Source organism: Ochotona curzoniae, unplaced genomic scaffold (assembly GCF_017591425.1).
Source record: "Ochotona curzoniae isolate NIBS_2020 unplaced genomic scaffold, NIBS_Ocur_1.0 contig_1274, whole genome shotgun sequence".
In the NCBI taxonomy this organism is placed as follows: domain Eukaryota; kingdom Metazoa; phylum Chordata; class Mammalia; order Lagomorpha; family Ochotonidae; genus Ochotona; species Ochotona curzoniae.
This window is the reverse complement of record NW_024465023.1, coordinates 9,598,725-9,625,630: the sequence shown is the minus strand read 5'-3', so window position 1 is coordinate 9,625,630 and position 26,906 is coordinate 9,598,725. Positions and strand designations below refer to the sequence as shown.

Below are 26,906 nucleotides of genomic sequence, written 5' to 3'. Positions count from 1 at the left end.
TGAGGATGCCAGCTCTGCAGGCAAAGGGTTAGCTTGTTATGCCACTGTGCAGCCCAAGGGGATGATCTTTTCAGATTGGTTTTAGGGAGCAGATGTTTAACAGATCAAGATTTCTGCATTCCATTTCAGGAATTCCTGGTCTCAGGTCCTCCATCTACTCTCTATTCCAGCTTCCTGCTGATACACACAGATGATGACTTAAATAGTTAAGTCCCTGCTACACATATAGGACACAGATTGAGTTCCTCGCTCCTGACGTCAGCCCGACCAAGCCCTGGCTGTCATGGGCCTTTGAAGAGTAAACCGGTGGATGGGAGATCTATCTCTGTGTCTTTCTGCCCCTCTCTGTCTCATTTCTCTGCCTTTCAAACAAAAATTTTAATGATATTATCCAATAGTGATGGCCTTCTCAAACTGCGTGCACTATTTTCCCAGGTATTCCGAAAGGACCTTATCAGTGCCATGAAAATTCCAGATTCTCATCACGTTAATCCAGACAGCTATTACCTCTTTACGGATACATGGAAGGAAGAATGGGAAAAAGGAGTCCAGGTACCAGCCAATCCGGACCATTTTCCACAACCTTCCCTCAGGTATTTGCATACTTGCATCTTTGGTTTGGAAACTGGATGTTTCAGTTTTGTGTGTGTACTGGTTATAGACCAGTAATACTTGTTGCTAAAGATTCATTTTATTTTTATTGGAAAGTCGATTTACAGAGTAAAGGAAAAACAAAGTGTTCCATCTGCTGATTCACTCCACAAATGGCTGCAATGGCCGGGGCTGACTGGGCTGATCCAAAGCCAGGAGCTGGGAGCTTCTTCCAGGTCTCCCATGTAGGTGCGGGATCCGAAGGCTTTGGGCCATCCTCTACTGCTTTCCAGGCCACAAGCAGGGAGCTGAAAGAGAAGTGCAGCCTGGTAGACAAACTGGAACCCATATGGGATCCCGGGTATGCAAGGCAAGGACTTCAGCCACTAGGCCACTGTGCCGGGCCCCAATAATACATTATATCACATTGCAATAGGGCAATAGTTAAATTAAGATTCATTACTTATGAACATAATTATGTGGCCATTTATAGATGAAATTGAAGTCCAGCCTGGAATAATGATACATTTTTAGAGACCAGGATTTCCAAGTATGACTCAATTATCAATAGTGTTTATTAGTCTTCAAAGAGAAACAGAGCTCTGATTAACACAGATGAGAACTTGCTTCGGTAGAATAGGGGCATTATTGTGATGGTGTCTGTAAATAGTGAACTAAAACATAGAGTTTATAAAAATGTGTATTCGCAAATGAAGAAGGATTATTGGAATAATTGGGTTGACTGCAGGCACACAGCCTTCATTTGCAGACTGAAGAAGAAAGTTGAAATAAGAGAGAATACTTTGCTTTTAACAGAGGAGAGAAAGCCTTTTCTGCCAGAGTAAGCAGTAAGTTCCGTTCTTCGAGAGTAGTGACTGGTTTGGAGGCCATTTTTTCTTACTGGTCTCTGTGTTCTTGGTGCTTTACACAATAACTGACACGAAATAAAATGTTCAATATTTGATTGAATTGAGAAATCACTGCTTTTTAGATCTCATTGTTCATCTGTTCTCTACTCTGTCAAGTTCTTAAAGACAGAGGTAAGCATGCCCCTAGCTGCAGATACTCAAGACCTACTCATGCTCCAGAACTTCTTGTGAAATCACTTCTAGAAACCCAAGCCCAAGCTATTCCATTCACAGAGAAGCTGTTTTATACTTCTTGATGGAAAGCTCCACAGCCGATCCAAATTCGGATGGTAGGAGCTTCTTCTGGGTCTCCCACACAGATGCAGGGTCCCAAGGCTTAATCCCTCCTCTACTGCTTTCCCAGGCCACAAGCAGGGTACTGGAAGGAAAGTGGAGCAACCTGGACACAAACCAGCACCCAAATAGGATCCCGGCGCATGCAAAACAAGGACCCCAGCTGCTAGGCTGTTGTGCCAGGCCCTAAACCCATACTTTTATTTCATTTTTTCATGACCTTTTTTTATGTATATACCTGTAACTGCCCTGGTTATTATTGAGAGTAACTAACATGTTTACTTTGATCTTGTTGGTAAGTCAGTCAGTATCAAAGATTTACTGATGGAAATGATTTTAATTATTCAGGCTAAGTGGAAAATTTCAGTGTGCTCCTTTAAAATGGTGTCTATCTGATAGTAAACCATATAAGTTGGGTAGCAAGAATGGAGCAGTAGTTTAGTAACAATTGTAAAAACTAAAAAAGCTTATTCTCAAATAGAAACATGATGCCTAATACATATAAAGCTTTAATATCCTTATATTTGTTCTGAAAGTTTAGAATATTTATCATTTTAAGTGATAGGATAGGAATTTTTTGCTAAATCTCTTCTGTTTGGCACATTTCTTTGCCACATGCAACTTTTAATTTTCATTGAACACTAAGACTATTAAATTATCTGTATTAATTTCTTAGTGAAATCCTGAACTAATTGCTTTTGGTAAATAGAGTGTATAGATTTCTACTTTTTATTTTTAAAAGATTCAACAGATGTAAAAAAAAATGTACATGTTTATGGGGTACTATGTGACGTTTTGATATGGGTGTGCATTGTAGAATGTCCAACGAAGGTAAATGTCTCTTCAAACATTCAGCATTTCTTTGTGGTAAAAATATCATAAACCCTATCTTCTAGTTTAATTGTGATGGTTTTTGATGGGGAGAAATATGCAGTGTCTAAACTGTCTGTGGTCATGGTTCTTATTCCTAGCTAGCTGTGTGACCCAGTACCCATTGCTAAGCTTTGCCCCTTTTCTTCCTCCCTGCCTCTGGTAACCATCATTAACGCCTGTGAGAACAGCATTTTTAGACTTCACATGAAAGTGAAATCATATAATTGCCTTTCGGTGTTTGACTTTTTTCACTGAAGTAATGATTCCCACTTTCATCCCTGTTGTTATAAATGACAAGATTTCATCCATTTTCGGCTGAGTAGTATTTCATTGTGTACATGTGCCACATTTTCTTTATAATTTGCTTGGTTTTTAGAAGGCATCATTAAGAATCTTACTGTAGGATATAACATTCCCTGTGGAACAGTGATTCTCAAATTTTAGGATGCATCATAATTACCTAGAGGGCTTGTTAAACTTTTTAGCCCTATTCCCAGAGCTTTTGATTCAGTAGATCTGAGGTGTGGGGCATCAAATTTTGTATCTAACAATTCCCTACATGATGCTGATGCTACTAGTCTAGGAATAACACTTGGAACATAATTGTTATGGAATATGTTCATCTTATTTCCTGAATTGAATAGAAATTTCCATAATTCTGTCAATTGCCTTGTGTTTTCCTTTTGGTTTTCAATATGAGTCAACCAGTTTGGAGGCTCAACTAATGTAATATTGAAGCTTTATGTTTGAAATAGATCATCTCCTCAACTATAACTGCTTAGTGCATCATCTTACAGGTCCCAAACTATGTCGTGTGATTTTTGCTTTTTGCTTTTTGTGGGCTACCTTAAAAATTTTGTGACATGAAATGGTATTGGAACATTGATGAAAAATTAGTTTTTATGTTCATAAAATTTTTGAAACAAAATTTAACATTTTTACATACTAAGTTCAAGGTTATTTATTTAGCACCATGTTGTGAAATTACTCCCAGATTGGCTGTTTACTTAGGTCCTAGTCTTAAGATTTCCTTTTTGCCATCCATATAAACTCTTCGGAGTTTTGACAGTAATTTTTTAAAATAATTGATACATGAATCCATGGAATCAAATATGTGCTTTGCAAATATTTTCCCAGTCTACCATGAATGGTCTTTTTATCCTCTTTGTAGGGTCTTTCACAAAATAAAAGTGAGTTTGATGAAGTTCACTGTATAGAAATTTTATTTGTTTGTATCATGCTTTTAATATCCTTTTTGTGAAGTTCCCACATAGCCAATGTCTCAACAATTTTCTCCTATGTGTTCTTTTAAGAGTTTTATAGTTTTACATTTGACAGTTAAAACATATAATTCAGTTTGAACTTTTGTTCTATAAGATGGGAGGTATCGATCTAAGTTCAAAATTAGCTAAATTGATTCCCTCCACTTTTTTTTTTCCAAATTACTGCAGCTGTTCTAGTTTCTTTATCTTTCCATACAAATTTTAAAATTATATCTAAAGTCCTGCTGGTAGGACTTGGCATTAAATCTTTATTATTTGAGGAAAAAATGTCATTCTTACTAAATTGAACCTTCCTTTTTTTTTTTAATTTATTTGGACCTTTGATTTCTTTTTTTTTTTTTTAAGACATTGTTATTTGTTTTAAAGGCAGAGTGATGGGGATGGGAGAGAGAGAACTTCCACCCACTAGTTCAATTCTCAAATGGCTGGAACAGCCATGGCTGGGCCAGGCTGAAATCAGGAGCCCAGAACTTCATCCTAGTCTTCCACGTGAGCAGTAGGGGGACCCAACTGCGTGAGCCGTTACCTGCTGCCTCCCGGGATGCACAGCAGCAGGGAGCTGAATTGGAAGTGGGGCATGCAGAACCCGTCAGGACCTGTGTTACCAACATTACAAGCAGCAGCTTAATCTACATCACAACACCGACCCCGTCTCCTTCATTTCTTTCATCAACATTAAATAGGTTTGCTTTTAAAGATTTATTTATTCTTACTGGAGAGTCACATTTACAGAGAGGAGAGACAGGAAGGTCTTCCATCTGCTGATTTCACTCCCCAAGTGGCCGCACAAGCTGAGGCTAGCTGGGCTGATCCAAAGCTAGGAACCAGGAGCCTCTTCCGAGTCTCCCACTTGGGCACAGGGTCCCAAGGTTTTGGGCCGTTCTCTACTGCTTTCCCAGGCCACAAGCAGGGAGCTGAATGGGAAGCAGAGCAGCTGGGAAACAACTGGTGCCCAGATGGGATCCTGATGCTTGCAAAGCGAGGATTTAGCCACTAGGCTACTGCACTGGGCCCAACATTACATACTTTTCAGTAATCAAGTCCTATATGTAGTTCCCTAGATTTATACTTATGCTAAAAACTTTTTAACAATTTTAATAGTGTTTCTAACTTGATTGCTATGTATTCACTGATATATACACACAACCAATTTTTTGTCAGTTTTATCCTCATTGCCTTGCTGAATTGTGTAGTTTTGTCAGTTTTTCCAAAAATATTCCTTGAAATTCCCTATCTGAACCACCTTGTCATGTGAAAAGGGTAGCTTTATTTCTTCCTTTCTGATCTCTTTATCTTTTCTTTCTTTTCCTATTCAGATGGCAAAACCCTCCAGTACTGTGTTAATAGCAGTAGTGTTAGCATTTTTCCCTGTTCCCAATCTTGAGACAGCTTTCCTTGTTCCCATTCTTTTAATATTGAGCATGATGTGAGTTTTAGGGGTTTTATAGATACTCAATACTCTTTACCAAGAGGACGTTCACCTGCCTTACTCCTAGTTTATTGTACTTATACTATAAATGGGTGTTGAATTTTATCACAAAATTTCTTGTCCATGATCATGTGACTTTTCATTGTTTAACCGGTTAATATTACAGAGTACATTTGTTGAATTTGTATTATTGAGCCAAGTTTACCTTGTTGGGTTAGACCCCAATGTATTAGATTACAGGTACATAACAAAATACCATCGGATGGGCAGCTAAACAACAGAAATTTCTCAAAATTCTGGAGCGAGAAAGTCCCACGTAAAAAACTAGCAGGGTTCAATGTTCTGTGAGGGCAGTCTTCCTTGATTACTGGCTTCTCACTGTGTGCTCCCGTGGCCTTTCCATGATGTGTGGGACATGGGAAGGTAGGGAGAGGCAACCTGACAAGCACTGGTGGATAAATCCCCCATCTTTATGACCTTGTTTAATCTCAGTATTCCACATGGACCTGTTCTCCAGATAGTCACAGTCAGAGTTCAAACTTCAACATAGGAGTTTTGGAGGAGCGTAATTCAGTTCATTGCATCGAGTTGGTCATAGTTCATCGTTCTTTTTTAGATACTGTTTGATTTGGTTTGTTAACACCTTGTTGAGAATTTTTGTGTCTATGTTCCTGAGGAATATTAGCTAATACTTTTCTCCATATGTTTTTATCTGGTGTTATATCAGGATAATCATTGCCCTATACAATTAGTTGAAGAGTATTCCCTCTTTTTCTCTTTTTTAGAAGCATTTGTTTAGAATTCCTTTTGGGAGCTTATTTTATCTTCTACTTTTTAAAAGAAAAATTTAACAGAAAGCTTTAAAGGAAAATTTTCTGGCTGAAAAAAAAAACTTTTATTGGAAAGTCAGATATACAGAGAGGAGGAGAGACAGAAAAGATCTTCTGTCTGTTGATTCATTCCCGAAGCAGCCACAACAGCTAGAGCTCAGCTGATCCAAAGCCAGGAGCCAAGAACCAAGAGCCAGGAGACTCTTCCAGGTCTCCCGCGCGGTCCCAAGGCTTTGGGCGTCCTCCAGTGCTTTCCTAGGCCACTGGCAGGGAGCTGGATGGGAAATGGGGCTGCCGGGATTAGAACCGGCACCCATATGGGGTACTGGTGCGTGCAAGGCGAGGACTTTAGCTACTAAGCACTGGGCCCTGGGTGAAAATACTAATGCAAGGAAAAAAAAAATACTTTCCCGCCCTTTATAAAGGTGACAAGAATTTGAAAACCTGGATCCTTTAAATCATTCCTAGGCTTGAAGGACCAGCAGAATTCAAAGGGCTGCCCTTGCCTGCATGTCACAAGGTGGTCCATGTTGCAGCACAATGCAGCAACGTTCCTCTTTCATTGTGCCTGGTATTCTGAACTCTGCAGTCTCCAATTCCCAGTCCCCAAAGCTGCCATTCTCTCAGTGCTTAATTCTTAATCCTTGGCAGTGCCCCCGCCTCTAGCAGCCCACCCCAACCCCAACAGGGCTCTGCCTATTCCCAGGAAAGCCACAGGCATCTCTCAGGACAAAACTCCAACACTCCAGGGGACAGTGCCCCACAACCTCCCCTCACCCCACCTCACTCTCCTAGGACTCTCCTTACCCTCTGCCATTCCCACCAGGTGCCACATGCTCCTGGCTGGCATAGCAAAAGATCACGTGGGCTTTGCAGGCCTGGGGCAGTTGGTGAGTTAGGCAGCCCACTGCTGCCTAGATGTCTGCCACCTCAGCCTGGCCAGCACCCTGGGGACCACGGAGGGGTAGAGGTGGGGAGGGCCATATGCAGCATTGTCCTCATGGCTCAAGGGTACCCAAACCAAACTTTTAAAATATTTTTTTTGTGACTGATAACTAAATTACAGGAAGGGTCCCTTAGGACACCCACCCCCGGGGTAAATTTCTTCCGGGAGGCCATGCCCCTTTCCATGCCCACTCCTCTCCCCACTGCTCTGAAAAGAGTTGCGGAAAATAATTTTAGACTTTCCTTGGAGGTGAGAGCCCTCTACTCTGAAGCAAGCTGCTTCCTCGGCTTTGTGACATCAGTGAAAAGTACCAGCGTCCTGGAGGGAATACACGGATGGGTGGTGCCCTCATCACACCTGCAAGACACCTGCTAGTTCTCTGGCTGCCCACTTGTCCCTCCTCCCTGCTCCCCCCCACCCCACCACAAAACAAAAACAAACAAGCAAAAACCCTGAAAGTAGCACTTCCACATATCAAGAAATGAGGAAAGCTTTTCCAGAACCTTCCTTAGGCCTGGGCTCTGCATTTTGCTGAGAGTGAGCTGCATCTTGTGCACAGGGTAGTCAAGGTACTTTGACCATTGTTTAAACATTGGTTAAAATTCAACAATGGACTTGGAGACTTGTGTTTTGGGAATTTTTTTAGTAGATTAGCATTGTAGCACAGTCAGTTAAGCTGTTATTTGAAATTCTGGCATCTTTTATCAGAGTTGATTTAAGTCTTGCTTGCTCTGCCGCTAACCCAGCTCTCTGCTGATGCACTATGAAAAGCTGCAGCTGATGACCAAAGTCCTTGGCTTCCTGACACCCCCATGAAAGGCCCAGGTGAAGTTCCTGGCTCCTGATTCCAGTGCGGCCCAATCCTAACAGAGAATGAACCCTTGGAGATGAGATCTCTCTTTCTTGCTCTCTCACTCTCTCTGCTTTTGAAATAAGTTGTTTTTTTGTGGGGTTTTTTTTTGTTTGTTTGTTTGTTTGTTTGTTTTTTTTTACATTATGGAGCTATTTAATTTACTGCATATTTTGTGCCTTTGGGTAGCTTGTGTTTTAAGGGGTTGATTTGTTTTAGCTGTCAAATTTATGTGTATATAATTATTCGTAACGTCTTTTCTGTTGCTTTCATTTTAAAATTTAGCAGTCTTTACCAGAATTCCATTTACAGAAAGGTAGAATTAACTGTACTTTTCCCTGTGCTTCCCACTGAGTACAGCTCAGAGCCCTGAACATTTTGTGTTATACTCACATAAACCTCAAGCAGTCAAAACAGCACCAGTCCTTGAGATCTGAGTAAACAACAAGGCTGTATATTTTCTTGGCTTTCTTGTTGTCAGACTTGGTGCTGGAGAAGGTGACAATCCAGAAACAACCAGCAAAGACTTTTTTCTCAAAAAGTCATTAAAAGCAGCTTGTTTTCTCTAGCCAATTGGTTACAAAGGGACAACATATCAAATCAGAAAACATTTAGATAATATCTGTTCTGTTATAGCCCAACACCACAGAAAAAACTTTGGGCCACTCCAACCATCTCCAACAAAGGTGGTGGCAAACCTAGATTTCCACTTCAACCAGGAGTAGTGATGCACCCTATTTAGGGTGGTTTCTGAGCAAATTTAGCAGCAGATCACAATGTGCACCTTTGTCTAGCAGTAATGAAAACACCTTAAGAATAACAAAAACTTAGTTTGATCAACCAATAAACACCAAGATGACAGATAATAAATAAATAAAGATAATAAGGCACTCATCATAAAGATGCTTCTGGGGGAATGGGGACTGGGGAAGATGTTTCTGTGAGTGACTGTGTACACACTTGAAACAAGAAAAAAAATTATATCCCTCTTTAATTCCTGATGTTGGAAATTTTGTGTCTTTTTTTCTTTTGCAACTGGCTAGTTACACTGAACATTTTGTAAAGTTGTTGCTTCATTATATTTTTCATTTTTCTGGTTTTAATCATACTGATTTTTGCTCTAATATTTATTATTCCCATCCTTCTGCTTACTTTTGAGTTTACTTTGCTCTCCTTTTTTCTAGTTTGAGTTAAAAGCTTATTATTTTTGAAACTTTCCCTCTTCTAATGTAAGCATTTTGTGCTGTAAGCTTCCTTCTGTCTTGTTAGCTGTATTTCATAAATTTTGATGTGTTCTTATGTTCTTATTTTCATTGTCTTTTAATATTTTCTTCCCTTGAAATTTCTTTTTTTAATGCTTATTTACTTTTATTAGAAAGGAAGATTATCAGACAGAGAAAGAAAGATCTTCCATTTGCTAGTTTATTTCCCAAATAGCCGCAATGTCCAAAGCTGAGCGGATCTGAAACCAGGAGTCAGGAGCCTCTTCTGGGTCTCCCACATGGCTGCAGGTTCCCAAAGACTTGAGCCATCCTCCATTGCTTTCCCAGATCATTAATGGGGAACTAGATTGGAAATGGATCATGTACTGGAATCCATATGTGATACCAGTATAACCTTAGCTGCTATACCACAATGCCAACCCTGAAAGAATAGTGAGAATGTTTTATTTATTTATTTATTTATTCATTCATTCATTCATTTATAAAGATATATTTTATTGGAAAGGCAGATGTACAGAGAGGAGATAGAAAGATCTTCCATCCACTGGTTCACTTCCCAAGTGACTACATTGGCCAGAGCTGAGTTGATCCAAAGCCAGGAGCTAGGAGCGTCTTCCGGGTCTCCCATGTGGGCTAGCAGGGTCTCAAGGCTTTGGGCCGTTCTCTGCTACTTTCCCAGGCCACAAGCAGGGAGCTGGATAGGAAGTGGAGCATCTTGGACATGAACCAATATCCATGTGGAATCCTAGCACTTGCAAGGCAAGGATTTAGCCACTGGGCTATCACACCAGGCCCTGTTTATTTCTTAAAATATATTTATTAATTTAAAATCAGAGAGAGACAGAGATACAAGTAGAACCACCCCCTGGTTCATTTCTCAGATAGCTGCAGCAGCCCAAATGGTTTAGCCCCTATCACCCATGTGGAAGCCACAGATGACACCCCTAGCTCCTGACTTCAGCAGGGCCCAGTATTGGCCACTACAGCCATCTAACAAGTAAATCACCACATTGAAGATGTTACTCTTTTACCTCCCTTTCTCTATATAACTCTGTCTTTCAAATAAGTAACTATTATTTTTTAAAATATTTATTCATTTGGAAGACAGAGGGAGAGAGCAAGAGATATGAAACTGTTCTATGTACTAGTTCACTCCTCTAATGCCTTAATAGCTAGGACTGGACCAAACTAAATCCAGAAGCCCAGGTTTCCTGTGTGGATCACAGTAGCCCAGGTACTTGAGTCATCACTGCCACTTCCCAGGGTACACATAAGCAAGTAAGTAGAATCAGAGGCCAAGTCGTGCTGGGGGACGGAGTGGAGAGCATTGTGGCACAGTGGATTAAGATGCTGCATGCAACAGCATCCCATATCAAAGTGCTGGTTCAAATCTCTGCCAATATGCATGGGAAAGCACAGAGATGATGGCTTAAGTACCTGTTCCCCTGCCACCCTTGTGAGAGAACAAAGAGTGTGAAAGAAATCCTTTAAGAATCCTTGTCTTCCCTTCAGCCTATGTTTTCCCTTTGTTTCACTGGCTTTTCTGTAGTTTGCCTTGTAGGGTAGGAGAACGTGGTGGCTGAGAGGAACAGTGCAGAGAAATACTTAGCTAGTTTCCATTGTGCACTACAGCTGCTTAGCAATTTTTTTGAAGTGAATTCTACAAAGATTATGTTAACCCTGCTACATGTTTCTAGGTAGACTATGGATGATTTTGACATTAGTCAATAATAAATAACAGGGGTGGACATTTGGCAAAGCACTTGGGTGGTCTGCATCCCATATAAAAGAGCCAGGGTGCAAGTTCTTAGCCTCATTCCTTATTCCAACTTCCTGCTAATGGCACACTGTCAGTGCCAGCAGGTGATGTCTCAGGTACCTGGATCCCTGCCACCCATGTGGGAGATTGAGATTGAGTTCTGGGCTCCTGCCTTCAGCCTGACCCTGCCCTGGCTATTGCAGGCATTAGGGAAGGGAAACAGGATCTTATAAGGTATTTCTGGTTCGTTATCTGTCTGGCTCTCCCTGTCTCTGTTTCACACTGATCAAAATAAATTGTTAAAAAATTTAAAAAGCAGCAGGTGTTATGGCATAACAGGTATTCCACATGCGCACCAATTTGTATCCTGATTATTCCACTTCCAATCCTGCTGATGGTCGAGGAAAGCAGTGGGAGAAGGCCCAAATATTTAGATTCTTAAAATCCTCATGGCAGACCTAGATAAAACTCTGGCTTTTGGCTCCTGGCTCCTGTCTTTGACTTGGTCGAGTCTCAGCCACTGAGGCCATCTGAGGAATGAACTGGTAGATGGAAGATATCTTTCTTCCCTCTCTCTATAACTCTTTCAAATAAATAAATCTTACTAAAAAAAAACACTCAGGTGTTTTTAGGATATCAATAAACAAGTTTCAAATCTTATACATTTGCTTTAGTTTATATTGTAATAAGATTCCAATGAGAGGAAAATATTGTTTTTTTATGTGAAAATAAAAACACATTTTAAATTTTATGTTACTCAGTGATTTGTTGTGTGTGTGGCCTTTTTGTGTATGGGTGACAGGAACCGAAGTATTTGATCAATGACCAGCAATGGAGATTCAACTTGTGATGTAGCCAAGATTTGTGATGGTAGATGAGAGCATGTTGTTAACAACCTCTGAGTAGCAGATGACAAAACTAAATTTTCAGAACCATTTGCTTCCTAGAAAGGGAACTGCCATACCTCCTGGCAGGCAAAACAGAACATTTACCCAGGGCGAGAAGTAGATCATCTAACTCTGCTGTATGTACAGCCTCAGAGTTGTTGGGCCCATGCAGTCAGTGCACAGAGTCTGTCGTTTGTTGATTTTTGTCTTTGTCTTGCTTTCCTAGGGTTACAGCTGAGAAAGCGAAGGATGTCCAGTTTGTTCAACCCCGGAAATATATTCAGTGCTCCAGCTCTGAGTCCACAGAGCCTGGCTGCCCTAACATTCTGGAATTGGCATCTGCTGTCTGCCGCTACGACCTAGATGATATGGATATTTTCTGGCTTCAGGAACTTAATGCAGACCTTGCAGAAATGGGTGAGTTATCTTCTCATAAGTAAGTTGTATCTTGATTCAACTCATGATGTTTTGGTTAAGTTGTCCAGAGCCTTTAATGTGTTTTTATCTTGTTGCTTCCTTTATTTTCTGCCCTTTTCATTTGTTTTTCTCTTTGATCTTAATGAAGTGTTTCCACGGATACATGAATATACTAAAATAGAACAATAACACTTAAATCTGACTTTTCCATTCATGATAAATATCATAGATCAGGGAAGGCTTGTAGGTTCTATAAGGCCGCTTTCTTAATTCTGAATGTGATTGATTATGATCATGGCTGATTTAGAAGGATTCTGAGACCAAGTCTTGGCGCTGCTCTGAAAAGCGCTCTGGTCAGAAAGTTTTTACCTCTACCAGGAGGACGAAGAGAAGCTCCGTCTTTAGCATTGGGCAACACCTCAAAAGTTTACAGATTGCTGGGACTGTATCACTTAATACAGGACTTGTATTTCTTATTTATTTATTTTAAAGATTTATTTTTTTATTGCAAAGTCAGATATACAGAGAGAAGAAGAGACAGAAGGAAAGATCTTCCGTCCGCTGTTTCACTCCACAAGTGACAACAACAAGTGAAGCCAAGCCAATCCAAAGTCAGAAGCCAGGGGCTTCTTCATCCTGGGTGCAAGGGGCCCCAGGATGTAAGCTGTCTTTCCCCTGCTTTCCCAGGCCACAAGCAGGGAACTGGATGGGAAGTGGAGCAGCAGGGACATGAACAACACCCATATGGGATTCTGACTGTTATAAGGCGAGAATTTAGTCACTGAGCCATCGCACTGGGCCCAGTATCTGGAATTTTTATGGCATAATATGTTTTCACTTAAAAAAAATCTCTTGCATAACCATTAGATATACTCAGTGAAGCTAATTTTCTAAGAATGAATTACTAATGTCAAAATAGTTACATGATTTGATTTTAATTATTTTATTATGCTACAAATTAAAGTGTTCAGAATTACAAAACTCTGGATTATCTGCTCACAATGGGATTAAAAATGTAGAGAGAGATTTAAAAGGAGACTGGCTAAAATTTAGACAAAATTGAAAGGGTCAGTAATCTGTCTGTTAAGCAATATGGTGAAATGTATTTCTCCTTTCATGTGTCAAACATTAATTTATAATTATAGGTAAATTTTATTTCAGAGCAGATAATGGATGGTTTTATCATTCAGAATTCTACTGGGCTTACAGTGATGATCTGCAGATGACAGCTGACCAATGGGTAAATTGATTGGTTCTGTTTCTGTGCAGGTTACGACCCAGTTGATGAAAATCTTTTGGAAAAGGCAATAGAAGCCATGGAACGCCGATGCCATGAAAATATGAGCCACGCTATTGAGACAGAAGAAGGGCTCGGCATCGAGTATGATGAAGATGTGATCTGTGATGTGTGCCGATCTCCAGACAGTGAAGAAGGAAATGATATGGTATTCTGTGATAAGTGTAACATCTGTGTGCATCAGGTTAGTGAGAATGGAGACCACCACCTCCCCCCAGTCAGCCCTTCTGAATCTCAGTAATGATCTCCACCAAAATCTGGGTAGTAGCTTGCATTTAAGGGTGAAAATTATAATTTGGCCTGGCAGTTATTCAGAAATTTCCTCCATATTCAAATACTTCTTATGATCCCTTAGATAACTTACCTATAAACTTTACTCAAAAGGACTACCTTCTGATCTGCATTTTGTCACTTCCTGCTGTATTCAATCTCCCCCAGCCCCCAGGGGTGACTCCTTGCTGCCTACCTGGTAATCTTTTCATCTGCCTTCAAATCCCTGTGACATCAGGTTACACTTAGGGTCAGTAACTTTGGTGAGTTTACACTTGCTACAGACATAAATCAGGACTCCTTAGCTTCATACCCAAGGCCTTCTTCCATCCTGTAACGTATCACTCCCAGGAAGCTTAGCCCACCCCACATTTTAAATTTTTTACCCTTTTATTATAGACAGGTAAACAAATGTAGAACTCCCTCTGATTCACTCCCCAGATGACCAAAATAGTCTGAAACTCAGAGCCAGAAAACTCAATCAAGATCTCCCATGTAGGTGGGAAGAACAGTTACTTGAGCTATTACAGCTGCCCCTCAAGAATCTGCATTAGCAGAAAGCTTGAATCAGGAGCTAGAGCCAAGAGTGGAATATAGGCACTCTGGTGTGAGACATGAGCGTCTGTTAATTGGCCATTAACCTGCTAGGCTATGCTAGCCCCATGCCACTTAAAAAGACTGTCATACTTTAGAAATATAAAGGACTAAATCCTCAGTTCAAAGCACTCTGCTAAGGAGAGGTGAAGTAACTTAGCTATCAGTGTTTGTACACCATATCGTTTAAATAATGATGATTACATCAGTGCTGTTTTCAATTCTTCTCTGTTTCCCCCACAAGCTTTAGGCACTAATGAAATTAGATTATCCAAAATATATTAATAACCCTTTGTCTTTATATGTCTGTAACACACAAATTTAAAAAGGTCTCCCACCTGCAGCTATCAAAAACCTACATAACTTGTAAGATCTACTTTGGTCCTTTTGTGAACTCTACTCTTAGCCCAAATGATGTTTCACTCTTCTGAACCTACTTGTATATTTCATTCATGTCATTGATTTATCTAGTAAATAGGTACTCGGCACCATCCATGGGCCAAGACTGTGCTGCATGCTGAGGAAACGGTCAGTGCTGAAGAGGCAGACATGCTATCTGCCCCCAGGAAGATCTTAGTCTGTCTGCTGTAGGGGCCACAATGAAACATCCAAGTTAGCATAATATGCAGGTGTTTTTGGACAGTCAAGTCCAGGATGCTGTGGGAATTCTTGGGAGAGAAAGAAATCAGGAATAGCATCCAGAAAATGGGACCCATAGTGAGTTTTAATCAAATCACCACAGCAGATGTCAGGTAGACCACCAAAGTATGTTCAGAGAAGGGAATGTGTTTCGATGCAATAGGAAGAATAGGTGGAATGTATCCAAAACTACTCTGAGTGCTTCAGAACTGTAGAGCAGTGGGGTGGAGTAAGGAAGGCATGGAGTGTGAGGGTGTGACAAACTGAGAAATTCACACTTTACAACATTACCCTAAAGGGATATTACTCTATTATACCAAGATCATTACAGCTAAGATGAATGAAATGATTATAATAGATTACATAAAAAATAGAGAGAACTTCCGATTGTATTACTTGGACCACCTAACCCCACCCTCTGTATGTAAATGATCCTCAAAATTATTCTGTGATCAATTGGGTCTTTTTCTTCCTTCAAACTAGTAAATTTTTAAAATGTTCTTCACTCTATCAGTTACACGTATATCACACTTTCAGTAGGACCAAAAATACTTTACCACTTAAATATGAACTTCAGTATCTGAAAAAAAAATGACCCACAGTCCCTTCTCCACAATTCAATAATCATAACAACTTAGAAAACTAGTTTGCTGATGTTTTACACCTAAACTGATTTAGAGACAAAATTAAAACCTGCCCAATTCAAAGCTATTTATAGTCTTTATCTGTTTTGTTATCCAATTCTACCCATTATGAAGTTAGGTAATATATCATGTATGTACCAGATTACTTTCCAAAGATTTCTCAACCTCAGGTTTTCAGGTAAATTGTTACTGACCTGTAGTAGATTTGTAAGGTATAGTAAAAATATCAGCTACATAAATTCTCCGTATTTTTGCTTCATGATTATGTCAAAATATTAAGGAATCATTTTCAGTTATCCAACAAAATTAAATTTAACATAGCAGTCCTCCCCAAGGAATTATATTTGTTTTTAAAACATATCAAACAATGACTGTGATAGCCCTGCCTCACCTAGGAAGAAATAACAGTAGCAACTGATCAGGCGTTCCAGAGTGTAAATCGATATGTATTCGAGCTGGGCTGTTGGTACCATATGAAGTTTCACATGACAGACCAGTCCAGAGTGTGTCAACTAAGATCCTAGAAATACCTAGGTTAGAGCTCCCTCTCTTGACTAAAGAGTGATTTACCAGTATTTGGAAGATTTCGTTTACTCCTGACAGAATCGGGACCTGCTGGCATCTAAATATATTAAGTATGATTTTTCTATGTTAAGTTTTTGTTTTTCAGTGAAAAATATATGCTTCAGTCAGTGCTTTAGAGGAGAAGTGCATATGAGTGGATTTTTATGCTTTAATGATGAACATTTCTTTTTAATAAATGAAAGTTAGCATTATTTTTCTGCTTCTTAGTTCAACTGAACACTCATAAGACATCACTTAATTTGCCTAAAGATGCATATATTCTTGCAGGTTTTTATTTTTAATGTTTTTTCTTACCATTTTTACATGTTACATATATATGTAATACTTGATACTGACTTTATTTGCTCCCCAAGATTCTAAATAATTATACATAATATGAATATATCAGTGCATGCATGCAATTTTCTCAAAAAACTCTACAGGATCCATCATTTTATGGTCCAGAAAAAAATTGAGAGTCACTGCTATGAAGTATAATCTTCTATGATCTTATCACAATAAGTAAGTCCACAAAAAAGGCTTAGTAAATTATTTTCTGCTTGATATAATAGTCAGAAGATAAAAGGCATTCCTAGAACTGGCTACTGGCCTCCCTTCTGCCAGTTTGAAAGAGGCTCTATTTTAGGGAAGAAGCTTGCTTTCATTTCCTGGTAAACATTCTAGACTTCAGAGAAGGAACAGCTTCAAAGATTAGGAACTTTATAAAAATGAGGCTCCTCTGTCAGGAGAGCAGTGTGAGTTTCCAAGCTACATTAATTTATTCTATGAAACCACACAATTGAACTCAGCATAGGAGGCATTCCAGGTAAATACATTCCAGATAAATGATTGCTGTAGCCCCAGTGACTTCAGAATCTCCCCAAGAAGATGAATGCAACAGCAAAGCAGAGAACAAGAATACACCCTGTTGACTATGTAGTTTATGAAGGAAATCACACAGAGTGGCAGACAGAAGTTAGGCAGTGGAGTAGATACAAGGTTCTTGTGGCCTGAGAGAGGTTCTTGGGAAAGACCTGGGGTTTGAGCCAGGTGCAGAGGGTCAAAAGGTTTGATTGCGAAAAGAAGTTGACTGTGTGGAGCAGGAAAACTGTTAGACCCAGAAGAAATAGAATGATCAATTATACGGTAAACCAGGAGGCCTGCTTTTCCAAGTCAGGAGCTGTATGTTTGGGTGTGATGGAGCATGAGAACACAGTGAGGAACCGCACACTTCAGATCAAGGGCCTGGAATGTTTTGAACTTTGCCTCCCAGGTACAGTTTCTGTTACGTATTCTTATAGCCCTTAAAAATGGGAAAGCCATTCTTTTCTTCTTGGTCTAACTGGCCTTCCGTAGTAGCTAACATATAGTTTTTAAATAGGAAAGCAGATGGAAGCAAAAGGAATCGTTGAAAGTTTTGTCACCAAGAGATGGTATAGAAGCTTTGTTTTAGAAGAATATGACAGCTAAATAGAGGAGGGGAAATGAAAGCACAAAGAGCGTTAGAAATCAATCAATACAAGAATGGTATGAGGAGAACTTGGATGGAACAGCTGTGGTGGATATTCAGAGGAAGGCAGGAATCTTGGGAATCACTTTGTTGGGAATAACAAGCCACAGGGACCAAGATTGAAGAAAAGTAGGTGAAATGAATCCAGAAATATGGATCTGAAAGAAAGAAAACTGGGTGTGATGTACAAAGAAGTTTGGAAAAGGAACAGGTATTTCAGGGTAGGTATGATGGCAACTGTTATTACTTGAGGTTGAGCTAAGCATGAATCTCCTGCAGCAGACTTTTGAAGCTGCCATGTTGAATCAGTGATGAAGGGTCTTCCATGCCACACAGGTGGAACTAAGTGTCCCCCAGGTTTAAATAGAGTAGAGCAGTAAGGAAAGGATGGATGGAAATGGGGATACAGAAGAAATCTAGAATGTTTCCAAATCAATCTCCCACTTCCCCCAGTAATTCATTTATTAGTTCAACTTATATAAAGCATTTGAAGCAGGATTCATTATGGATTGTTATTATTAGTATAGTATTCTATTCAACATTCATTCACAAGGCCCTTTTCTTGAACCCAAGCAAATAATTGCTGTGATTTGCTGAGTGTTTTTTATGCACCAAGCTTCATTACACTTTATAAGCATCAGCTTATTTGTTCCTCACAACGCTTTTTTTTTCTTGGTTACAATAGTACCCAGCATGTAGAAATTGTTCAACAAGTTTGAGTAATTGTAATACATACTAATTGGAGAAATTCTAGAAACAGGTAATCCTAACAGTCAGGTAACAATTGGGCTAGCGTTTGGGTCTTTCTCCTTCTAATCTTGTTCTATCATCCTTGAAGCCAGTTCTCAGAAACCAACAGCTGATCTTGGGACAGATGCTTGGCATTACTTTTTTAATGTGAAATAACTAAATCCTGGGAATGCACTTTTGCTTTGCTTTGGTTGCCTCCCTTGAAAGCAAAGGTTGTGTGGCTATCAGAACAGACATTGACCCTGTAGAAAAGATGCTGACTATTCTCTCCTCTCCTCCTCGTGCCTCCAGGCCTGTTATGGCATCCTCAAGGTCCCTGAAGGAAGCTGGCTTTGTCGCTCCTGTGTACTAGGCATTCAGCCACAATGTCTGTTATGTCCAAAGAAAGGAGGTGCCATGAAGTCCACCAAGACAGGGAGTAAGTGGGCTCATGTCAGCTGTGCCCTGTGGATTCCAGAGGTAAGAACTCATCCAGGCCTGGGAGGCTATTTGCTTCAGCATGTCCTCGATCCCTACAGTGTTAAGACTGACTTGGACCTAGTATAAAGATGCTTGATGCTTGCCCATGTTTCTGAAGTAAGTAATGCTTCCGCTTGAGCTCCCTCAGACCCTTTGGGGTACAAGTGTCCATGGAATCCCATACTGAATAGCTTGTAAGGGATTATCTCAACAGTTGGAGAGGAAGAGAAGCACAAAAGATCAAGGTAGAAGTAACATTTTTTTTTTAAATAAAACCTACCTTAACATAGGAAATATTAAGTTTAGAGCTTCATAAATTTTGTATATGTTTTTTAATTTAAATGAGCTCATACAATATGTACTCTGTGTGGATAGCACTCCATGATGTGGTACAAAATAATCAGTACTGCTTTAGATTGCTGAGTGGTTTTCTATTATACAGTTATACTATTTATGTATCCATTCTTTGTTATTTCTAATTTAGGGCTACTACATATAAAATAAGCCTAGTTCTTTTTTTTTTTAAGTATGAATTTTTATTTCTTTGAAAAGCAGAATTACAGAGAGAGGGAGATCTTCCATCCATTGGTTTGCTCCCCAAATGGCCACAGTGGCCAGAGCTGGGTTTATCTGGAGCCAAAAGCATCTTCTAGGCCTCCCACCAGGGCACAGGGGACCAAGAAGGGATCTTGATTGGAAGTAGAGCAGCCAAAAGGTAGTTCTACACACTATACTTCAATGCTGGTCCCAGCAGTAGTTCTTTTACCTACTATGATTATTGCCCTTTATTTTTTTGAAGATATATTTTTTGAAAAGCAGAGAGACAAAAATCTTTCATCCGTTGGTTCGTTCCCTAAATGTCTGCAGCAACCAGGATTATTCCAGGCTAAAGCCAGGTGCCTAGAACTCCATTTGAACCTTCCACGTAGGTAACTGGAACCCAAATACTTGGACCATCATCTACTACCTTCCAGGACACATTAGTCAGAAGAAGGATCAAGAAGCATAGAGTAGCCATAACTGAAACCTAGGCCTTCTGAAGCGGGTACAGAGATCCTAAGCAGTGGCGTAACCTGATGCGCCAGAATACCCAGGCTTATCTTTTACCTTTTGGAACGTTTCTTAGAGCTTCGGCACAACATTCTTTACTTAAAACCTTCTTTACTTAAAATCCTGCTTTTCATTATCTGACTTGGTCTTTCAGCAGATGCTATTTCCTGGAGGGCTGTATGTACACTAAGTCAGTTGAAGCAGGGCAGCCAGACATTTCTTTTTCTTATATCTTATGGCTGTGTGTCTCCCCTCAATTTTTAGTTGTTCAGATATTCCTCACGTCCTCTCTCCTCAACTGCATCCAAGCTAACAAATTTGTTAGGCAGTTCAACTGCATGACAAGAGTATACCATTCAGTTAATTGGAAACTGGTAGTACCGTATTAGTAATTCACTTACTGTATTAGTAGTTCATCCCTGGCTTTAATCTTGTTAATATTGGTATTAGGGGAGTTGCTATCTAATAATGAAGTTTGTAGAGTTAAACTAAAAGCCCCACATTGAAGGTTTTTTTGTTCTTAAGCTTATAGACATCAGTATTTCTAAACACTCAAATACAGTAGTAGCTTCTTTTTCTAGTGAAGAACTTCCAACTTACAGAAGTTTAGAAAGTAACTCGGGTTTCTGGCCTGAGAGTGATTGTTTTCTAGCAGCAGATTCCCCAACTGACAAAGCAGTCTCTGTCAGTTCATAAAAGTCAGAAATATGATTCGGGAAGAGTTATTTAACAGTAGAGTAAGCCTTCACAGCTGTTGAAATTCTCTTTGAATTTCTAGTTCTTGCTTTCCAATACCATTTTGAACTCTGTTTGCTTCCTAATGTAGAAAGCATTTATACTGGTTTAACCATCCTCAGTCAACAGCACTCTTTTTGAAATTGTCTCTAAGAAATGCATGTACATGTTTGTCCAAAAAAAAGGGGGGGACAGGAAGGAATATACACAGTTACTTGATTTCTTATTTCTACACAGAAAAAAGTTTCCTTTTATTAAAGCATTCCTTTCCTTTCAGAAATTTTCCAAAGACTAATTTCATTTTTAAGCTACTTGATTAAGAAAGTACACTGACAATAAATTTGTTTTAGAAATACTTATCAGTCTGATCTTTTCAGCTTATATGCTTCAGTCTCTTCATTATATCAATTTACTTCAGCTTTCCAACAATAATTATGCTTCTTTGTAAATCAAATGGAAAAACTTGCTACTTCCTCTGATTTTCATTCTTACTTGATTAAATGAAATAACAAGTCACATGACACCATCTCTAAAATACGAAAGGTGCTAGAATTTGTTCATCTTTATTTTTTTCTGTAGTAGCTTTCCTTAGTTTCTATGTAAAATATTTATAATCTTATCCATTGAGATAATCATGTGGAGTCTAGATTCTTGCCTTCATCCCATATATGAATCATTTATATTATTGGAATTGATAGAAGAATTATGCAGTGGATAGACAGGTTTCTGTTTATTCTTGGTTCCATATTAACCTTAAGAGATGTGCCGCCTTACTTCACTACACTGGTCATGTTCGGGAGCTTCATGTGACATCATTTATGGTTTGGGAAAAGTACTTCTGGGATGCCTTGGTGCTTCCTGCTTACATGATGTGTTATCTGTAGGTAAACATCGCTTGCCCTGAAAGAATGGAGCCAATTACAAAGATCTCCCAAATTCCACCCAGCCGGTGGGCCTTAGTCTGCAGCCTGTGCAAGATAAAAACTGGAGCATGCATCCAGGTAAGGCCTCATGAGAAGTAGTGGAGCAAGCTAATCACACATTGGCCAGATTGATACTCCCAGTGAGAGAATTGTAGTTCCCTTAACTGAAAGATCACTTGGAAGGCTACTCACTCCTACGTCTCCACCACTGCATAGGCAATTTCTGGAAATCATTGTTAGCTGTTACCTCTGACCTGTCCAGCTTTTCCTTTCCAGTATTCATAGGAATATCTCCATCCTTTGCTGTCAAAGTGTATAAATTGCATTCTGAAGCTAGATGATACCACCTTAAGTGAAAATAAGCTATAGCTCTAAAATAGACAGGCCCACATTCTGCGGCTCAGTCACTGTGTATGGACTAAGGCAAGATGATTTGATGAGTAGTACCAATGTTAGAGAAAGATGCCTTTGAGTGGATTAATTCTGGTGGCTAGTTTTGGAAGCCAGTCTTATAGTCATTTGTTCCATATATAATGCAAGTAAAATTTCTGAGACATAGACACAGGAATTCAGTCGTTTGAAACAGAAGTAGCAGCTAATGTGTAACCTAATAATAGCAGCTGGTAGGATCAAGGGCTTGGAGAAGACTGGAAAAAGAAGTTGTCTCCAGTGAAGGGATAAAGGTTGACTCTTCATAACTTTACTTTCTAGTCCAAATGTAGCAAGGTGCTTTGCTGAAAAGAGGAAAGGAAGGCTTGGCCATCTTCTACTCCTTAGACTGTATTCAAATAACCTGCAGACTAATTGGAATTAGGAATTGCCTATTAACCTTTACTGAAAAGATGCCATACAATGGTATAGCTTAGGCACAGTAGCTCCAGGTTCATTTTTTTTTTAAGAAATTATTTATGTTGGAAAGGCAGATTTATGAGAGAAGAGATACAGAAAGATCCTCTGTCCACTGGTTCACTTCCCAAGTGACCACAACTAATGAAGCTGAGCTGTTCCAAAACCAGGAGCCAGGAGTTTTTCCAGGTCTCCCATGCGGTCTCAGGGTCCCAAAGCTTTGGGCCGTCCTCAACTGCTTTTCCAGGCCACAAGCAGGGAGCTGGATGGGAAGTGGGGCAGTGGGGACACAAACTGGCTCTAATGTGGGATCCCAGCGTGTGCAAGGCAAGGACTTTAGCCACTAGGCTACCATGCTGGCCCTAGCCAAGAGCTTTTTCCAGGTCTCCCATGTGGATATACAAGAAGTTGAGCCATCTTCTTCCTTCCTAGGCACATTAGAGGGGAGCTGGATCAGAGGTTTAGCAGCTTAGACTCAAACAAATGCCCTTATGGGATGTCAGCATTTCAGGTGGTAGCTTTGTGTGTTGTGCCACAGCACTGAATACACCCTTCTCCCAACACACACACCAGATTCATCTTGCAGATTTCTTTTTTCTTTTTTAAAGATTTAATTATTTTCATTGTAAAGGCAAATTTGCAGAGAGAAGGAAAGACAGAGAAAAAGATCTTCTGGCTGCTGGTTCATTCCCCAAGTAGCCGCAACAGCCAGAGCTGAGCCAGTCCAAAGCCAGCAGCTAGAAGCTTCTTCTGGGTCTCCCACATGAGTGCAGGGTTCCAAGCCTTTGGGCCATCCTTCACTGCTTTCCCAGGCCATCAGGGAGCTGGATGGGAAGTAATACAGCTGGGACACAAACCAGCACCCATGTGGGAGAATTAGCCAATTGAGCCATCACACAGGGCACTTGCAGATTTCTTTGAATCATACCTGGAATCCACTACTTTCCCAAGTAACCCCTGATTCTTTTATTGGGAAGGAATATTTAAATAATACAATCTAGGCTCCTGAAGGCCCTTTTAATTTTCTAAATTAATTTTTATATCTAGGAGAGTTAGACATTTCTTCATGCTTTTATTTGTGTTTTTTTTTTTACTTATTTTAAGTACAGCAGTTTGAAAATTATTTTAAAAAAAAATATCTAATGGTCTTTTGCCCTAGCTCATTGCCTGTTTGTTTCAGGTCTCTCCTAGTCACTGCTCCTCATATGTGAGCCCCTTAAGAGTCAAGACTGTATAATTCTTTTGTAAATTTCCTCTGGTACAAGTAAACTACCTCTTCATTGTTAATGCTCAGTATTTATCTAGAAAATATATTTTATTGTACCATAGATTCGTTTGTGATGCACATTTTTTTTACTAAAATATGAAATATCTTCCATGCTTTTGTAATCATTTAATAGCTCATTGACCTTATGTCCAATAATTTACTTACTGTCCTTGCTATAGTGCCTGTATTTGTATTTTCTCCCTACTTTTGCTGTCTTAAGGGCTGTTTTTTTTATAACCTTTAATTGCTAGCAGCATAACTATGGTAAGAGGAAATGTTAACCTTGACCCTAGCAGGCCTGGATTTACATTACAGCCCTGCGTTACCTACATTTTTCCCTTAATTGTAGTTATTTATGAGCTTATTTCCTCCCCCTTAGACTAAGCTCAGGTGGCTTCACCCTTAAATTCCTCCCAAGCCCTGACATAACTTACAGATAATAACAATTAGATCAATGGATTAACAGATGGATTGATGAAACTTTCTGAAAGAGGTTCCTTATTTTCATGGATATTTTTCTTTCATTTCTTAGAGTTCAGATTCTTCATTTTATAAAGGTCTTGCCAAATTGAAGCCCTCAATTTTTTTATTTTAAGAAATTACATCTATTCTACAAATGTCTGTGCCTAATTATATGCCAGGCTTTGAGTCTGTTTGAACCAACAGAGTTTTGTTCTATGGAGTTTTTTTTTTATGAGTCAAACGTTTATTTATTCATTTCTTGCATTTGAAGTATTCTTCAATGACATCTTTGGCTTGAGATTCTTTGCCATAGTCCTTAAGGACTACACAACTGCAGCCAACCACTTTACGGGGTTTCCCCTCTCGGTCAGTTTTACAGAGGCCTACCCATTCCCCAAGTTTCTTGTTGTCATCAACCTTAATGAGGTTGATCTGGTGTTCGGCACACAGGGCCTCTACCAACTTGGCATACATGGCTCATCACAGTTGGATGCCAGCACACAGAGGTGGGCTCGGCGCTTGTCTAAGGCTTTGGCAGCTTTACGGATACCACGCGCGAGGCTGTTGTGGATGAGGGCGGTTTTGAGCACCTCTTGCAGAGCAGTGTTCACGTCCATTACAGCTCCAGCAGCGATACCTTCCTCAGCCATGGCGGTGGGTTACGAGTGAAGCTGAATCTTGAACATACTCAGGCCTCGTTTCCACGCAGCTCGGCGGCAGCAGCAGGAAAGAGCACTCTATGGAGTTTATATTTTAGTTGGGAGAAATAAATGAGAAGCACAAAATGTTAAGCAGCATATTAGAATGTGGTTAAGTGCTATAGAAAGGCAAAAGTGTGGCGTAAGTTAAGATAGGCAGGACAGGAGCCTGAGTTTACAATTTAAATAAAATGGTCAGGGTAGGACTCAGTATGAAAATGAAATGTCAGCATAGACTTGAAGGCAAGAGAGGGCAAATGTAACAAGTTCTGGGTGGGGTTTTTTTTTTTTTAACTTATTTCTAATAGTCTGAAAGGCAGCTAAAGAGAAACAGAGACAGAGAAAGATCTCCCATCTACTTGTTCACTCCCCAGATGGCCCCAATGGGCAGGATTGGGTCATGTCAAAGCAAGGAGCTTCACTGGAGTTTCCCACATGGGTGTAGATGCACGAGCAGTTTGGCCGTCCTCTGCTGCTTTCTCGGGTACACTTAGCAGGGAGTTGGATCAGACATAGAGCAGCTAGGACTCAAACCAGCACCCAAAAAGGCCACAGTTTAACCTCTTATACCACAACTCTGTTGCCTGTTTAACTTTTTTTAAATTTATTTTGGGGCCCGGCGCGGTGGCGCAAGTGGTTAAGTCCTCGCCTTGCACGCCCGGGATCCCATATGGGCGCCGGTTCTAATCCCGGCAGCCCCGCTTCCCTTCCAGCTCCCTGCCTGTGGCCTGGGAAAGCAGTTGAGGACGGCCCAAAGCTTTGGGACCCTGCACCCGCGTGGGAGACCCGGAAGAGGCTCCTGGCTTCGGATCGGGATCGGCATAGTATCGGCCCGTTGCGGCTCACTTGGGGAGTGAATCATCGGATGGAAGATCTTCCTCTCTGTCTCTCCTCTCTGTATATCCGCCTTTCCAATAAAAAATAATAAAACTAAATCTTTAAAAAAAAATTTATTTTGAAAGAGTTATAGAAAGAAAAAGGGCCTGGTGCAGTGGCCTAGCAGCTAAAGTCCTCAACTTGAATTGCTGGGATCCCATATGGGCACCGGTTCTCATCCTGGCAGCTCCACTTCCCATCCAGCTCGCTGCTCGTGACCTGGGAAAGCAGTCAAGGACAGCCCAAAGCCTTGGGACCCTGAGCCCAAATGGGAGACCTGGAAGTGGCTCAGCTCCAGCTGCTACAGCCACTTGGGGAGTGAATCAACGGATGGAGAGGGTGAAAGATCTTGCTCTCTGTCTTTCCTCCTCTCTCTATATCTGACTTTGCAATAAAAAAAAAAAATAAATCTTTAAAATAAATAAGAAAGAGACATTTTCCATCTGCTGGTTCACTCCCTACGTGGCCGCAAGGGCCAGGGCTGGCTAAGCTGAAGCCAGGAGCTTCTTCCAGGTCTCCCATGTGACTGCAGGACCCAAGCACTTGTTTCATCTTCTGTTGCTTTTCCCAGACCATTAGCAAGGAAGTGGATTGGAAGTTAAAGCAACTAAGACTATCATAAGCTGATGTCACAAGCAACAGCTTTATCTACAATGAGAGTCCAACAGGTTCTGGTATTTTCCAGTATTTTGGAGTGACTGCGGCTCATGATCATGTGTTACATTCTGTATAAAGAACTAGAACAGTAGACCTGGTAGGTTCCAAACACAAAAACAAGCAAATTCAAAGGCTGGTTTGCCCGCTCTTTTTGATTTACCGGAATATGTGTTTAACTGTTGTATTGAAGCTTTTAAAAATATGCATGTATCCCATGCTAATCCAAATTTTTAAAACAAGAGTGGAAAAAAGGAACTATGCAGATTTTGGAGTAGAAATATTCCAAGCAGAAGAAGCAGCCAGTTAAAATCCCTGCAGTGGAAGTGATCCTGGAATGACATGTATGAGAAGAGCTCAAGGGGCCTGATTGGTTAG

The 26,906-nt window shown here is 40.2% G+C and overlaps 1 protein-coding gene and 1 pseudogene across 1 annotated transcript in view; one reads left to right on the top strand and one right to left on the bottom strand.

Moving 5' to 3' along the window:
- Nucleotides 1–428: 428 nt before the first annotated feature.
- JADE3 (jade family PHD finger 3) overlaps nucleotides 429–26,906 on the top strand; it is a 43,870-nt gene continuing 17,392 nt past the window's right edge. The window contains exons 1-5 of the mRNA XM_040999469.1: nucleotides 429–593; nucleotides 12,100–12,290; nucleotides 13,560–13,771; nucleotides 18,850–19,017; nucleotides 21,687–21,803. Coding sequence (XP_040855403.1) covers nucleotides 463–593; nucleotides 12,100–12,290; nucleotides 13,560–13,771; nucleotides 18,850–19,017; nucleotides 21,687–21,803 — 819 coding nt within the window. The 5' untranslated portion in view covers nucleotides 429–462. The remainder of the gene's footprint in view (nucleotides 594–12,099; nucleotides 12,291–13,559; nucleotides 13,772–18,849; nucleotides 19,018–21,686; nucleotides 21,804–26,906) is intronic.
- On the bottom strand, nucleotides 24,536–24,977 carry LOC121169044 (annotated as a pseudogene).